The sequence below is a fragment of the Staurois parvus genome, unplaced genomic scaffold (genome assembly GCF_062004578.1).
Source record: "Staurois parvus isolate SC_StPar_1 unplaced genomic scaffold, SC_StPar_1.0 ptg000034l, whole genome shotgun sequence".
In the NCBI taxonomy this organism is placed as follows: domain Eukaryota; kingdom Metazoa; phylum Chordata; class Amphibia; order Anura; family Ranidae; genus Staurois; species Staurois parvus.
The window spans coordinates 3,956,204-3,974,380 of NW_028317830.1; the positions used below are offsets into that span (position 1 = coordinate 3,956,204).

Sequence of the window (18,177 nt, forward strand, 5' to 3'; positions counted from 1 at the left end):
AGTGCCATATGGAACACCTTTTTGCACATCCATCATGTCCTCCTAAGATACCAGTACTGCAAAGAATAATGGTCTCCATTAAGACAAAAACTGATTTTTAAAGGGGGGAGGGGTGGACATTTTATATGGATATTTCTTCCAGAAGAACCTTCTTAGAGCTGAAATACATCCATCAGAGCTATTCAGCCATGGCCATAGAATCCGCTATCTTTGGGTAGAGGGGACATGCACATTCCCAATTTTTAATTCATAACTCTATCAATCTGAAAAATGGAAAAATCAAGTTCTTGGATTAATCTGAACCTGGTAACAATGCTGCTAGAGTGCAGGCAGAGGACATGGAAGAACATTTATTATACTTCAAATTGGACTCAACACCCTGGATTTATGGGGGATCTGCCCAAGCCACCACTAAGCTCCGACCCCTCTTAGTGATATGCCCCACCCCTTATTATTCAAGTTTAAAATGACACAGCCTTTATTGGCCACTAAGGATTTGGCATTGAGAAAAAGAATGGCTGGGGGAGTGGCTTAGAAAGCAAGGACATGAATCAGTGCAGATTTGGACAGAAAGCAATGTTCTCAGTACAGCCTGAACCTGGAATCTAATGGGCTCACCAAAGACACAGAAACTGATAGAAGAAAGGAGATGGAACTTTTACAATATTAGATCATTATAAGTCAGAACATGTTTATTTCAAAACAGCATTTTTAAAATTATTTGTCAAAATCAGGAAGTGTGTCTAATCATCCTACCAAAGACACCAGACTAGTACAGGCTACTATGTAGTTTTCTTCCATAATCTGTTCAATTCTTTCCTAGCTTGCTAATCACACATATCAGAGATGATGACTTCACTCCTCCAAAGTAGACAAACCGCAATCTCCCTCCACAGTAGGGATCACTCCAAGCATTCTAAGGCACTACAAAGGAAGAGCCACCCACATACAGTAATATAGCCACAAAGTGAAAGCCTGTGATGTGTAGTATTTTACTAGAAGAGGGCAGTGAAGTTCACTTTAAATAAAAAATAACCAATATCACACAACATTCAATTCAGCAGTGATAAAACCACAATAGTTTTGCTCCAATAGCAATCAAACAATTCCTATCCTGGGATAACTGTATTTTTTACATTAAAAATAAATGTTGATAAAATAATTTGAACCATTTGTTTTAATTCTCTCCAGCAGAGTATGGAGAGCTCCAGCGAGTCCCAACTGGGGTTCTGAGGAGGTTTCCCTTTAACCTGTTCCCGCTGATGTGGCACATATATGCGTCCCTATGCAAACACTTCTCTGTGCTGAGAACGCGCGTCCAGTACAAGCGCTGGCGGGGACCGGAAAGCTCCCAATGCATGCTAATAATAAAGAGCTTTCCAATCATGTGACAGCCAACCACAGTGGCCACATGACCAAAATTCCCACCTACACCTCCCAGCATTTTAAAGTTATTAAAGGGCCAGGAGGTGGCAGCAGAAAGGGGTTAAAAGAATGCAATGACTCCAAATAAAAGAGCTTTAAAGGAGTCATGTGACCTGATGAAGGGGCCCAGCCTGAAACATGCAGTCACTACATCTACCTGGCAATTTTCTTTATTGTCTATTTACCAGAGGCCCAGATTCCCTATTGGAGTAGTTGGTTCAGAGTTCCAGGTTGGAGACATCTCCGCCTATTGATGCCCACATAGCAGCGTTCCTCTGGAATAGTTCCGCCAGGTTCTTACATCACATCTGCTCCCGGCAATCATCACTTCTGGTGTGACGGCCCGAGTATGAGAACTTTGGAGGTCGCCGGCTTCCTTACTCTCTGAGTTACTCCCATTGTCATCACCAGGAATGTTCCCTTCTTTTGACATACACCAGGCACTGGAGCCACCCACACATGCAGCCATGGGATACCCACGTGTGCCTTATCCTCCATGGACTATACTGGTGATATGTGGACATTCAATTATGACGTTATGGATTATATTGATATTATTGGATTCGATTGTTTTCATGTTACACCTGAGTCTTCTTGACTCTTCTTGACTCTTCTTGAACTTTCCTATATGGACCACATATCATTCATTGCAATATATAGGGCTCTGGCACTCCTTTAAAGCTCTTTTGTTTCTTTTCCCATACATGTACATAAGGACAGTGAGCAGCCTTGTCCCAGCCAGTCCTTGTCTCTTCCTAAGCAGGTTTTTTGTGGTAATGATTGAGCCCCCCTACTCTGTGTTTTCCAATGACTACAAATAGGCTACTTTAAAATAAGAAAGGACTGCACAGACTCCTTGGAAGAAATCTAGGAACCAAAAGGTGAAAGAAACCCTCCCTCCATAGAAACTAGAATCCAAATAGCTTTATTGCCAAGAACAATGAACGAATCTGCTTTGGGGGACAGGTTGCTCCCCATGAGTCAGGGAGTAGGAGGAAAAATCAGTGCTCTGTCTTATTCACATTTTCTGAAGCAAACTGGTGGATATTTTTTCCAGCAGCCAATACTTTGCTACCAGAGTGATTTTTCTTAGCTTTGATTCTCCACCAATTTCTCCTTAGAAAACCTGAATTAGACAGAGTCCCGATATTTCATCTTATGCAGCTTCTGCAGCCCTGAAGAAGAGGGAGCAGCCTGACACCAAAGCACATTGGCCTGCAAAAGACCACCACAAAGGAAAATATCCCCAATGACTCTCCGGGCAGATTTCCTAATGAATCCTCATGTTTTATAACCTACCTGTTAGATTTCCTTGTTGTATTCCATATTGACAGTAACAGCCAGGAACTCCGTCCACAATTCTACATTCCTCATCTGGAGCGCAGTCCACCCCTGAGCAGCTATATTTGGATTCTGGAAGAGAAGGAACACAAAGAATGTTTTATAAACTGAAAGAAAAGACAGCACATAAGAATTATACATACTGTATATATATATATAATTGTACACAAGAAGACAACACACTGAATGATGCTTTGTGTCAGTACTTACCTGTACAATAGGCGAAGTTGCAGCTCGGTGTACTCTGTAGTTTATACACATAAAATCCTCCCGGACACATTTTCACAGAAATATTATAAGGTTGTGAGCAGCATCCGCCATACCAGTTGGAACAAACTGTACGATTCACAATGACGTCACTGACTGTAGGGTGGGAGCCGTTCATCCAAATGGGGATAACAGTCCCACAGCTGTATTGTGGTACGCAGTGCTCAGGGATTTGCTGGTCATATGTTCCTTTAAACCGATACCAGCCAGACAGGCCGTTGTCACAATGAAACCAGTCATACCAGTAATTATTATAATTATATGTATTAGAAGTGCTGCGCCAGGGGTCATTAAGTACGGTGTGGTTGGAGCAAGGGTCAATACAGGAATAGGATCCAATGTACTTAATGCAGTCTTCATTAGAGTGACATGGAGTTCCTTGTTGGCATTCATTGACCTCACAGTGTCTTCCATCTCCGTAATATCCATAGGGACAAGTACAGGTGTAGTAAGGTCCATAATAATAATTTGTACATATAGCTACTGGATGACAGTCATTCAGAGATCTGTCCGCACACTCATCAATATCAACACAGCCAAATTCTTTTTTATACTCAAACCCGGAGTAACAATTACAGGTGTAAGATCCGGCAGTGTTCACACAGTAACCACTACCATAATGATTACAATTGTTGGTGTAATAATCCTGACATTCATCTATATCAGTACAAGATGTTCCATCTCCAGCGAATCCCACTTTACATGTGCACTCCCCGTATCCTCCAAATTCTGAACAAGTGGCATTTGGGTGGCAGTCAGAATCCGAACAAGTTCCTAAAATGAGAAAAAAGTTATAATTCTAAATCCACAGTTAATCAACAGGAGGGCAAAAAAAAACAGCAAAGCATGATACAATTTGCTCCTGCAGGGGAAAAAAACCTTCCTGATCCCCCGAGAGGCAATCGGATATTCCCTGGATCCACTTTACCTATAAAAGTTATATCCAGTTACAGTGGGGCAAAAAAGTATTTAGTCCCCACCAATGGTGCAAGTTCTCCCACTTACAAAGATGAGAGAGGCCTGTAATTGGCATCATAGGGAGACCTCAACTATGAGAGACAAAATGAGAAAACAAATCCAGACAATCACATTGGCTGATCTGGAAAGAATTTATTTGCAGATTATGGTGGAAAATAAGTATTTGGTGAATATGAAAAGTTCATGTCAATACTTTGTTATATATCCTTTGTTGGCAATGACAGAGGTCAGACGTTTCCTGGAAGTCTTCACAAGGTTGGCACACACTGTTGCTGGTATGTTGGCCCATCCTCCATGCAGATCTCCTCTAGAGCAGTGATGTTTTGGGGCTGTCGCTGGGCAACACGGACTTCCAACTCCCTCCAAAGGTTTTCTATGAGGTTGAGATCTGGAGACTGGCTAGGCCACTCCAGGACCTTGAAATGCTTTTTACGAAGCCACTCCTTCGTTGCCCGGGCGGTAATTTTGGGATCATTGTCATGTTGGAAGACCCAGCCACGTTTCATCTTCAATGCCCTTGCTGATGGAAGGTTTGCACTCAAAATCTCACGATACATGGCCCCATTCATTCTGTCCTGTACATGGATCAGTTGTCCTGGTCCCTTTGCGGAGAAACAGCCCCAAAGCATGATGTTGCCACCCCCATGCTTCACAGTAGGTATGGTGTTCTTTGGATGCAACTCAGCATTCTCTCTCCTTCAAACACGACGAGTTGTGTTTCTACCAAACAGTTCTATTTTGGTTTCATCTGACCATATGACATTCTCCCAATCCTCTTCTGGATCATCCAAATGCTCTCTAGCAAACTTCAGACGGGTCCGGACATGTACTGGCTTAAGCAGGGGGACACGTCTGGCACTGCAGGATCTGAGTCCCTGGCGGCGTAGTGTGTTACTGATGGTAGCCTTTGTTATGTTGGTCCCAGCTCTCTGCAGGTCAATCACTAGGTCCCCCGTGTGGTCCTGGGATTTTTGCTCACCGTTCTTGTGATCATTTTGACCCCACGGGGTGAGATCTTGCGTGGAGCCCCAGATCGAGGGAGATTCAGTGGTCTTGTATGTCTTCCATTTTCTAATTATTGCTCCCACAGTTAGTTTGTTCACACCAAGCTGCTTGCCTATTGCAGATTCAGTCTTCCCAGCCTGGTGCAGGTCTACAATTTTGTTTCTGGTGTCCTTCGACAGCTCTTTGGTCTTCACCATAGTGGAGTTTGGAGTGTGACTGTTTGAGGTTGTGGACAGGTGTCTTTTATACTGATAACACATTCAAACAGGTGCCATTGATACAGGTAATGAGTGCAGGACAGAGGAGCCTCTTAAGGAAGAAGGTACAGGTCTGTGAGAGCCAGAAATCTTGCTTGTTTGTAGGTGACCAAATACTTATTTTCCACCATAATTTGCAAATAAATTCTTTCCAAATCAGCCAATGTGATCGTCTGGATTTGTTTTCTCATTTTGTCTCTCATAGTTGAGGTCTACCTATGATGCCAATTACAGGCCTCTGTCATCTTTTTAAGTGGGAGAACTTGCACCATTGGTGGCGGACTAAATACTTTTTTGCCCCACTGTATATTCTGTGTATCCAAGAAAGAATCCAGGACTTTCCTACAGCAATCCATTGAGCAGGGAACAAACAACTCTGAAGGGAGTCTATTCCACATTCTCACAGCTCTTACTGTGAAGAAACCTTTCCGTGTTTGGAGATTACATTTCTTTTCCTCCAGACGCACAGAGCGCCCCCTTGTCCTCTGAGATGACCTTAAAGTGAATCCCTCTACACGGAATTCACTATATGGACCACTGATGTATTATACATGGAGATCATATCCCCCCTTATGTATTATACATGGAGATCATATCCCCCTTATGTATTATACATGAAGATCATATCCCCCCTTATGTATTATACATGGAGATCATATCCCCCCTTATGTATTATACATGGAGATCATACCCCCCCCCTATGTATTATACATGGAGATCATACCCCTCCTTATGTATTATACATGGAGATCATATCCCCCCTTATGTATTATACATGGAGATCATATCCCCCTTATGCATTATACATGGAGATCATATCCCCCCTTATGTATTATTCATGGAGATCATATCCCCCCTTATGTATTATACATGGAGATCATATCCCCCCTTATGTATTATTCATGGAGATCATATCCCCCCTTATGTATTATACATGGAGATCATATCCCCCCTTATGTATTATTCATGGCGATCATATCCCCCCTTATGTATTATACATGGTGATCTTACCCCCCGCCTTATGTATTATACATGGTGATTATACCCCCCCCTTATGTATTATACATATAGATCATATCCCCCCCCCTTATGTATTATACATGGAGATCATATCTCCCCTTATGTATTACACATGGAGATCATATCCCCCCTTAAGTATTATACATGGAGATAATATCCCCCTTATGTATTATACATGGAGATAATATCCCCCCTTATGTATTATACATGGAGATCATATCCCACCTTATGTATTATACATGGAGATCATATCCCCCTTATGTATTACACATGGAGATCATATCCCCCCTTATGCATTATACATGGTGATCATATCCTCCCTTATGTATTATTCATGGAGATCATATCCCCCCCTTATGTATTATACATGGAGATCATATCCCACCCTTATGTATTATACATGGAGATCATATCCCACCCTTATGTATTATACATGGAGATCATATCCCCCTTATGTATTATACATGGAGATCATATCCCCCTTAAGTATTATACATGGAGATCATATCCCCCTTATGTATTATACATGGAGATCATACCCCCCCCCCCTTATGTATTATACATGGAGATCATATCCCCCCTTATGCATTATACATGGTGATCATATCCCCCTTATGTATTATACATGGAGATCATATCCCCCCTTATGTATTATACATGGAGATCATATCCCCCCTTATGTATTATACATGGTGATCATATCCCCCCTTATGTATTATTCATGGAGATCATATCCCCCTTTTGTATTATACATGGAGATCATATCCCCCTTTATGTATTATATATGGAGATCATATTCCCCCTTATGTATTATACATGGAGATCATATCCCCCCTTATGTATTATACATGGAGATCATATCCCCCCTTATGTATTATACATGGAGATCATACCCCCTTATATATTATATATGGAGATCATATCCCTCCTTATGTATTATACATGGAGAACATATCCCCCCTTATGTATTATACATGGAGATCATATCCCCCCCCTTATGTATTATACACGGAGATCATATCCCCCCTTACGTATTATACATGGAGATCATATCCCCCCTTATGTATTATACATGGAGATCATATCCCCCTTATGTATTATACATGGAGATCATATCCCCCTTATGTATTATACATGAAGATCATATCCCCCCTTATGTATTATACATGGAGATCATATCCCCCCCTTGTGTATTATACATGGAGATCGTATCCCCCTTATGTATTATACATGGAGATCATATCCCCCCTTATGTATTATACATGGTGATCATATCCCCCCTTATGTATTATACATGGAGATCATATCCCCCCTTATTTATTATACATGGAGATCAAATCCCCCCTTATGTATTATACATGGAGATCGTATCCCCCTTATGTATTATACATGGAGTTCATATCCCCTTATGTATTATACATGGAGATCGTATCCCCCTTATGTATTATACATGGAGTTCATATCCCCTTATGTATAATACATGGAGATCATATCCCCCCTTATGTATTATACATGGAGATCATATCCCCCCTTATGTATTATACATGGAGATCATATCCCCCCTTATGTATTATACATGGAGATCATATCCCCCCTTATGAATTATACATGGAGATCATATCCCCCTTATGTATTATATATGGAGATCATATTCCCCCCTTATGTATTATACATGGAGATCATATCCCCCTTATGTATTATACATGGAGATCATATCTCCCCTTATGTATTATACATGGAGATCATATCCCCCTTATGTATTATACATGGAGATCATCTCCCCCCTTATGTATTATACAGGGAGATCATATCCCCCCTTATGTATTATACATGGAGATCATATCCCCCCTTATGTATTACACATGGAGATCATATCCCCCCTTATGTATTATACATGGAGATCATATCCCCCCCTTATGTATTATATATGGAGATCATATCCCCCTTATGTATTATACATGGAGATCATATCCTCCCTTATGTGTTATACATGGAGATCATATCCCCCTTATGTGTTATACATGAAGATCATATCCCCCTTATGTATTATACATGGAGATCATATCCCCCCTTATGTATTATACATGGAGATCATATCCCCCCTTATGTATTATACATGGAGATCATATCCCCCCTTATGTATTATACATGGAGATCATATCCCCCCTTATATATTATACATGGAGATCATATCCCCCCTTATGCATTATACATGGAGATCATATCCCCCCTTATGTATTATACATGGAGATAATATCCTCCATTATGTATTATACATGGAGATAATATCCCCTTATGTATTATACATGGAGATCATATCCCCCCTTATGTATTATACATGGAGATCATATCCCCCCTTATGTATTATACATGGAGATCACATCCCCCTTATGTATCATACATGGATATCATATCCCCCCCCCTTATGTATTATACATGGAGATCATATCCCCCTTATGTATTATACATTGAGATCATATCCCCCCCTTATGTATTATACATGGAGATCACATCCCCCTTATGTATCATACATGGATATCATATCCCCCCCCTTATGTATTATACATGGAGATCATATCCCCCTTATGTATTATACATGGAGATCATATCCCCCCCTTATGTATTATACATGGAGATCACATCCCCCTTATGTATCATACATGGATATCATATCCCCCCCCTTATGTATTATACATGGAGATCATATCCCCCTTATGTATTATACATTGAGGTCATATCCCCCCTTATGTATTAATCCTGGAGATAATATCCCCCTTATGTATTATACATGGAGGTCATATCCCCCTTATGTATAATACATGGAGATCATTTCCCCCCTTATGTATTATTCATGGAGATCATATCCCCCCTTATGTATTACACATGGAGATCATATCCCCCCTTATGTATTATACATGGAGATCATATCCCCCCTTATGTATTATATATGGAGATCATATCCCCCTTATGTATTACACATGGAGATCATATCCCACATATGTATTATACATGGAGATCATATCCTCCCTTATGTATTATACATGGAGATCATATCCCCCTTATGTATTATACATGGAGATCATATCCCCCTTATGTATTATACATGGAGATCATATCCCCCCTTATGTATTATACATGGAGATCATATCCCCCCTTATGTATTATACATGGAGATCATATCCCCCCTTATGTATTATACATGGAGATCATATCCCCCCTTATGTATTATACATGGAGATCATATCCCCCTTATGCATTATACATGGAGATCATATCCCCCCTTATGTATTATACATGGAGATCATATCCTCCATTATGTATTATACATGGAGATAATATCCCCTTATGTATTATACATGGAGATCATATCCCCCCTTATGTATTATACATGGAGATCATATCCCCCCTTATGTATTATACATGGAGACCATATCCCCCCCCCTTATGTATTATACATGGAGATCATATCCCCCTTATGTATTATACATGGTGATCATATCCCCCCTTATGTATTATACATGGAGATCACATCCTCCTTATGTATCATACATGGATATCATATCCCCCCCCTTATGTATTATACATGGAGATCATATCCCCCCTTATGTATTATACATGGAGATCATATCCCCCCCTTATGTATTATATATGGAGATCATATCCCCCTTATGTATTATACATTGAGATCATATCCTCCCCTTATGTATTATACATGGAGATCACATCCCCCTTATGTATCATACATGGATATCATATCCCCCCCTTATGTATTATACATGGAGATCATATCCCCCTTATGTATTATACATGGAGATCATATCCCCCCCTTATGTATTATACATGGAGATCACATCCCCCTTATGTATCATACATGGATATCATATCCCCCCCCTTATGTATTATACATGGAGATCATATCCCCCTTATGTATTATACATTGAGGTCATATCCCCCCTTATGTATTAATCCTGGAGATAATATCCCCCTTATGTATTATACATGGAGGTCATATCCCCCTTATGTATAATACATGGAGATCATTTCCCCCCTTATGTATTATTCATGGAGATCATATCCCCCCTTATGTATTACACATGGAGATCATATCCCCCCTTATGTATTATACATGGAGATCATATCCCCCCTTATGTATTATATATGGAGATCATATCCCCCTTATGTATTACACATGGAGATCATATCCCACATATGTATTATACATGGAGATCATATCCTCCCTTATGTATTATACATGGAGATCATATCCCCCCTTATGTATTATACATGGAGATCATATCCCCCCTTATGTATTATACATGGAGATCATATCCCCCCTTATGTATTATACATGGAGATCATATCCCCCTTATGTATTATACATGGAGATCATATCCCCCCTTATGTATTATACATGGAGATCATATCCCCCCTTATGTATTATACATGGAGATCATATCCCCCCTTATGTATTATATATGGAGATCATATCCCCCCTTATGTATTATACATGGAGATCATATCCCCCTTATGCATTATACATGGAGATCATATCCCCCCTTATGTATTATACATGGAGATCATATCCTCCATTATGTATTATACATGGAGATAATATCCCCTTATGTATTATACATGGAGATCATATCCCCCCTTATGTATTATACATGGAGATCATATCCCCCCTTATGTATTATACATGGAGACCATATCCCCCCCCCCTTATGTATTATACATGGAGATCATATCCCCCCTTATGTATTATACATGGAGATCACATCCTCCTTATGTATCATACATGGATATCATATCCCCCCCCTTATGTATTATACATGGAGATCATATCCCCCCTTATGTATTATACATGGAGATCATATCCCCCCCTTATGTATTATATATGGAAATCATATCCCCCCTTATGTATTATACATGGAGATCATATCCCCCTTATGTATTATACATGGAGATCATATCCCCCTTATGTATTATACATGGAGATCATATCCCCCCTTATGTATTATACAAGGGGATCATATCCCCCTTATGTATTATACATGGAGATCTTATCCCCCCTTATGTATTATACATGGAGATCATATCCCCCCTTATGTATTATACATGGGGATCATATCCCCCTTATGTATTATACATGGAGATCTTATCCCCCCTTATGTATTATACATGGAGATCATATCCCCCCCTTATGTATTATACATGGAGATCATATCCCCGCCTTATGTATTATATATGGAGATCATATCCCGCTTATGTATTATACATGGAGATCATATCCCACTTATGTATTATACATGGAGATCATATCCCCCCTTATGTATTATACATGGAGATCACATCCCCCTTATGTTTCATACATGGATATCATATCCCCCCTTATGTATTATACATGGAGATCATATCCCCCCTTATGTATTATACATGGTGATCATATACCCCCTTATGTATTATACATGGAGATCATTTCCCCCTTATGTATTATACATGGAGATCATATCCCCCTTATGTATTATACATGGTGGAGATCATATCCCACCTTATGTATTATTCATGGCGATCATTTCCCACTTATGTATTATATATGGAGATCATACCCCCCCCCCCTTATGTATTATACATGGAGATCATACCCCCCTTTATGTATTATACATGGAGATCATATACCCCCTTATGTATTATACATGGTGATCTTACCCCCCGCCTTATGTATTATACATGGTGATTATACCCCCCCCCTTATGTGTTATACATATAGATCATATCCCCCCCCTTATGTATTATACATGGAGATCATATCTCCCCTTATGTATTATACATGGAGATCATACCCCCCCCCTTATGTATTATACATGGTGATCATATCCCCTCCCTTATGTATTATACATGGAGATCATATCTCCCCTTATGTATTATACAAGGTGATTATACCCCCCCCCTTATGTATTATACATATAGATCATATCCCCCCCCCTTATGTATTATACATGGAGATCATATCTCCCCTTATGTATTATACATGGAGATCATATCCCCCCTTATGTATTATACATGGAGATCATATCCCCCCTTATGTATTATACATGGAGATCATATCCCCCCTTATGTATTATACTTGGAGATCATATCCCCCCTTATGTATTATAAATGGAGATCATATCCCCCCCTTAAGTATTATACATGTAGATCATATCCCCCTTATGTATTATACATGGAGATCATATCCCCCCTTATGTATTATACATGGAGATCATATCCCCCCTTATGTATTATACATGGAGATCATATCCCCCCTTATGTATTAAACATGGAGATCATATCCCCCCTTATGTATTATACATGGAGATCATATCCCCCCTTATGTATTATACATGGAGATCATATCCCCATTATGTATTATACATGGAGATCATAACCCCCCTTATGTATTATACATGGATATCATATCCCCCCTTATGTATTATACATGGAGATCATATCCCCCCTTATGTATTATACATGGAGATCATATCCCCCCTTATGTATTATACATGGAGATAATTTTCCCCCCTTATGTATTATTCATGGAGATCATATCCCCCCTTATGTATTATACATGGAGATCATATCCCCCCCTTATGTATTATATATGGAGATCATATCCCCCTTATGTATTATACATGGAGATCATATCCCCCCCTTATGTATTATACATGGAGATCATATCCCCCCTTATGTATTATACATGGAGATCATATCCCACTTATGTATTACACATGGAGATCATATCCCCCTTATGCATTATACATGGTGATCATATCCCCCCTTATGCATTATACATGGAGATCATATCCCCCTTATATATTATACATGGAGATCATATCCCCCCTTATGTATTGAACATGGAGATCATATCCCCCCCCTTATGTATTATACATGGAGATCATATCATCCCTTATGTATTATACATGGAGATCATATCCCCCCTTATGTATTCTACATGGTGATCATATCTCCCCTTATGAATTATACATGGAGATCATACCCCCCCCCCTTATGTATTATACATGGAGATCATACCCCCCCCCCTTATGTATTATACATGGTGATCATATCCCCACCATTATGTATTATACTTGGAGATCATATCCCCCCCCCTTATGTATTATACATTGAGATCATATTCCCCCTTATGTATTATACATGGAGATCATATCCCCCCTTATGTATTATACATGGAGATCATATCTTCCCTTATGTATTACACATGGAGATCATATCCCCCCTTATGTATTATACATGGAGATCATATCCCCCCTTATGTATTATACATGGAGATCATATCCCCCTTATGTATTATACATGGAGATCATATCCCCCTTATGTATTATACATGGAGATCATATCTTTCCTTATGTATTACACATGGAGATCATATCCCCCCTTATGTATTTACACATGGAGATAATATCCCCCTTATGTATTATACATGGAGATCATATCCCACCCTTATGTATTATACATGAAGATCATATCCCCCCTTATGTATTATACATGGAGATCATATCCCCCCTTATGTATTATACATGGAGATCATATCCCCCCTTTATGTATTATACATGGAGATCATATCCTCCTTATGTATTATACATGGAGATCATATCCCTCCCCTTATGTATTATACATGGAGATCATATCCCCCTTATGTATTATACATGGAGATCATATCCCCCCTTATGTATTATACATGGGGATCATATCCCCCTTATGTATTATACATGGAGATCATATCCCCCCTTATGTATTATACATGGAGATCATATCCCCCCTTATGTATTATACATAGTGATCATATCCCCCTTATGTATAATACATGGAGATCATATCCCCCTTATGTATAATACATGGAGATCATATCCCCCTTATGTATTATACATGGAGATCATATCCCCCCTTATGTATTATATATGGAGATCATATCCCCCTTATGTATTACACATGGAGATCATATCCCACTTATGTATTATACATGGAGATCATATCCTCCCTTATGTTTTATACATGGGGATCATATCCCCCTTATGTATTATACATGGAGATCATATCCCCCTTATGTATTATACATGGAGATAATATCCCCCCTTATGTATTATACATGGAGATCACATCCCCCTTATGTTTCATACATGGATATCATATCCCCCCCCTTATATATTATACATGGAGATCATTTCCCCCTTATGTATTATACATGGTGATCATATCCCCCTTATGTATTATACATGGAGATCATATCCCCCCTTATGTATTATACATGGAGATCATATCCCCCCTTATGTATTATACATGGAGATCATATCCCCCCTTATGTATTATACATGGAGATCATATCCCCCCTTATGTATTATTCATGGCGATCATATCCCACTTATGTATTATATATGGAGATCATACCCCCCCCCTTATGTATTATACATGGAGATCATACCCCCCCTTATGTATTATACATGGAGATCATATACCCCCTTATGTATTATACATGGTGATTATACCCCCCCCCCTTATGTATTATACATATAGATCATACCCCCCCCCTTATGTATTATACATGGAGATCATATCTCCCCTTATGTATTATACATGGAGATCATATCGCCCCTTATGTATTATACATGGAGATCATATCCCCCCTTATGTATTATACATGGAGATCATATCCCCCCCTTATGTATTATACATGGAGATCATACCCCCCCCTTATGTATTATACATGGTGATCATATCCCCTCCCTTATGTATTATACATGGAGATCATATCTCACCTTATGTATTATACAAGGTGATTATACCCCCCCCCTTATGTAATATACATATAGATCATATCCCCCCCCTTATGTATTATACATGGAGATCATATCTCCCCTTATGTATTATACATGGAGATCATATCTCCCCCTTATGTATTATACATGGAGATCATATCCCCCCTTATGTATTATAAATGGAGATCATATCCCCCCCCTTAAGTATTATACATGTAGATCATATGCCCCCCTTATGTATTATACATCGTGATCATATCCCCCCTTATGTATTATACATGGAGATCATATTCCCCTTATGCATTATACATGGAGATCATTTCCACCCTTTTGTATTATTCATGGAGATCATATCACCCCTTATGTATTATTCATGGCGATCATATCCCCCTTATGTATTAAACATGGAGATCATATCCCCCCTTATGTATTATACATGGAGATCATATCCCCATTATGTATTATACATGGAGATCATATCCCCCTTATGTATTATACATGGAGATCATATCCCCCTTATGTATTATACATGGAGATCATATCCCCCCTTATGTATTATACATGGAGATCATATCCCCCCCTTATGTATTATACATGGAGATAATTTTCCCCCCTTATGTATTATTCATGGAGATCATATCCCCCCTTATGTATAATACATGGAGATCATATCCCCCCCTTATGTATTATATATGGAGATCATATCCCCCTTATGTATTATACATGGAGATCATATCCCCCCCCTTATGTATTATACATGGAGATCATATCCCCCCTTATGTATTATACATGGAGATCATATCCCCCTTATGTATTATACATGGAGACCATATCCCCCCTTATGCATTATACATGGTGATTATACCCCCCCCTTTATGTATTATACATATAGATCATATCCCCCCCCCTTATGTATTATACATGGAGATCATATCTCCCCTTATGTATTATACATGGAGATCATATCCCCCCCCTTATGTATTATACATGGAGATCATATCCCCCCTTATGTATTATACATGGTGATCATATCCCCCCTTATGCATTATACATGGAGATCATATCCCCCTTATGTATTATACATGGAGATCATATCCCCCCTTATGTATTATACATGGAGATCATATCCCTCCTTTTGTATTGTACATGGAGATCATATCCCCCCCCCCCCCTTATGTATTATACATGGAGATCATATCATCCTTTATGTATTTTACATGGAGATCATATCCCCCCTTATGTATTCTACATGGTGATCATATCTCCCCTTATGAATTATACATGGAGATCATACCCCCCCCCCCTTATGTATTATACATGGTGATCATATCCCCACCCTTATGTATTATATTTGGAGATCATATCCTCCCCCCCTTATGTATTATACATTTAGATCATATCCCCCCTTATGTATTATACATGGTGATCATATCCCCCCTTATGTATTATACATGGAGATCATATCCCCCCTTATGTATTATACATGGAGATCATATCCCCCCTTATGTATTATACATGGAGATCATATCTTCCCTTATGTATTACACATGGAGATCATATCCCCCCTTATGTATTATACATGGAGATCATATCCCCCTTATGTATTATACATGGAGATCATATTCCCCCTTATGTATTTACACATGGAGATAATATCCCCCTTATGTATTATACATGGAGATCATATCCCACCCTTATGTATTATACATGAAGATCATATCCCCCCTTATGTATTATACATGGAGATCATATCCCCCCTCATGTATTATACATGGAGATCATATCCCCCCTCATGTATTATACATGGAGATCATATCCCCCCCCTTATGTATTATACATGGAGATCATATCCCCCCTCATGTATTATACATGGAGATCATATCCCCCTTATGTATTATACATGGTGATCATATCCCCCTTATGTATTATACATGGAGATCATATCCCCCCTTATGTATTATACATGGAGATCATATCCCCCCTTATGTATTATACATGGTGATCATATCCCCCCTTTATGTATTATACATGGAGATCATATCCTCCTTATGTATTATACATGGAGATCATATCCCTCCCCTTATGTATTATACATGGAGATCCTATCTCCCCTTCTGTATTATACATGGAGATCACATCCCCCTTATGTATTATACATGGAGATCATACCCCCCCCCCCCTTATGTATTATACATGGAGATCATTTCCCCCCTTATGTATTATACAAGGAGATCATATCCCCCCTTATGTATTATACATGGAGATCATATCCCCCTTATGTATTATTCATGGAGATCATATCCCCCCTTATGTATTATACATGGAGATCATATCCCCCCTTATGTATTATTCATGGAGATCATATCCCCCCCTTATGTATTATACATAGAGATCATATCTCCCCTTATGTATTATACATGGAGATCACATCCCCCCCTTATGTATTATACATGGAGATCATACCCCCCCCTTATGTATTATACATGGAGATCATTTCCCCCCTGACGTATTATACATGGAGATCATATCCCCCCTTATGTATTATACATGGAGATCATAGCTCCCCTTATGTATTATACATGGAGATCATATCCCCCCTTATGTATTATACATGGTGATTATACCCCCCCTTATGTATTATACATATATATCATATCCCCCCCCTTATGTATTATACATGGAGATCATATCCCCCCTTATGTATTATTCATGGAGATCATATCCCCCCTTATGTATTATACATGGTGATTATACCCCCCCCTTATGTATTATACATATAGATAATATCCCCCCCCCCTTATGTATTATACATGAAAATCATATCCCCCCTTATGTATTACACATGGAGATCATATCCCACTTATGTATTATACATGGAGATCATATCCCCCCTTATGTATTATACATGGTGATCATATCCCCCCTTATGTATTATACATGGAGATCATATCCCCCCTTATGTATTATACATGGAGATCATATCCCCCCTTATGTATTATACATGGAGATCATATCTCCCCTTATGAATTATACTTGGAGATCATATCCCCCTTATGTATTATACATGGAGATCA

General features: G+C 39.0%; 1 protein-coding gene across 1 annotated transcript in view; it reads right to left on the reverse strand.

Annotated features, from left to right (window-relative positions):
• The window catches only part of LOC149470717 (uromodulin-like), a 158,999-nt gene that overhangs the window by 21,878 nt on the left and 118,944 nt on the right, over positions 1-18,177 (reverse strand). The window contains exons 9-10 of the mRNA XM_089661700.1: positions 2,977-3,807; positions 2,725-2,838 (exon numbers count right to left, since the gene is read on the reverse strand). Of these exons, the coding sequence (XP_089517826.1) occupies positions 2,725-2,838; positions 2,977-3,807 (945 nt within the window). The remainder of the gene's footprint in view (positions 1-2,724; positions 2,839-2,976; positions 3,808-18,177) is intronic.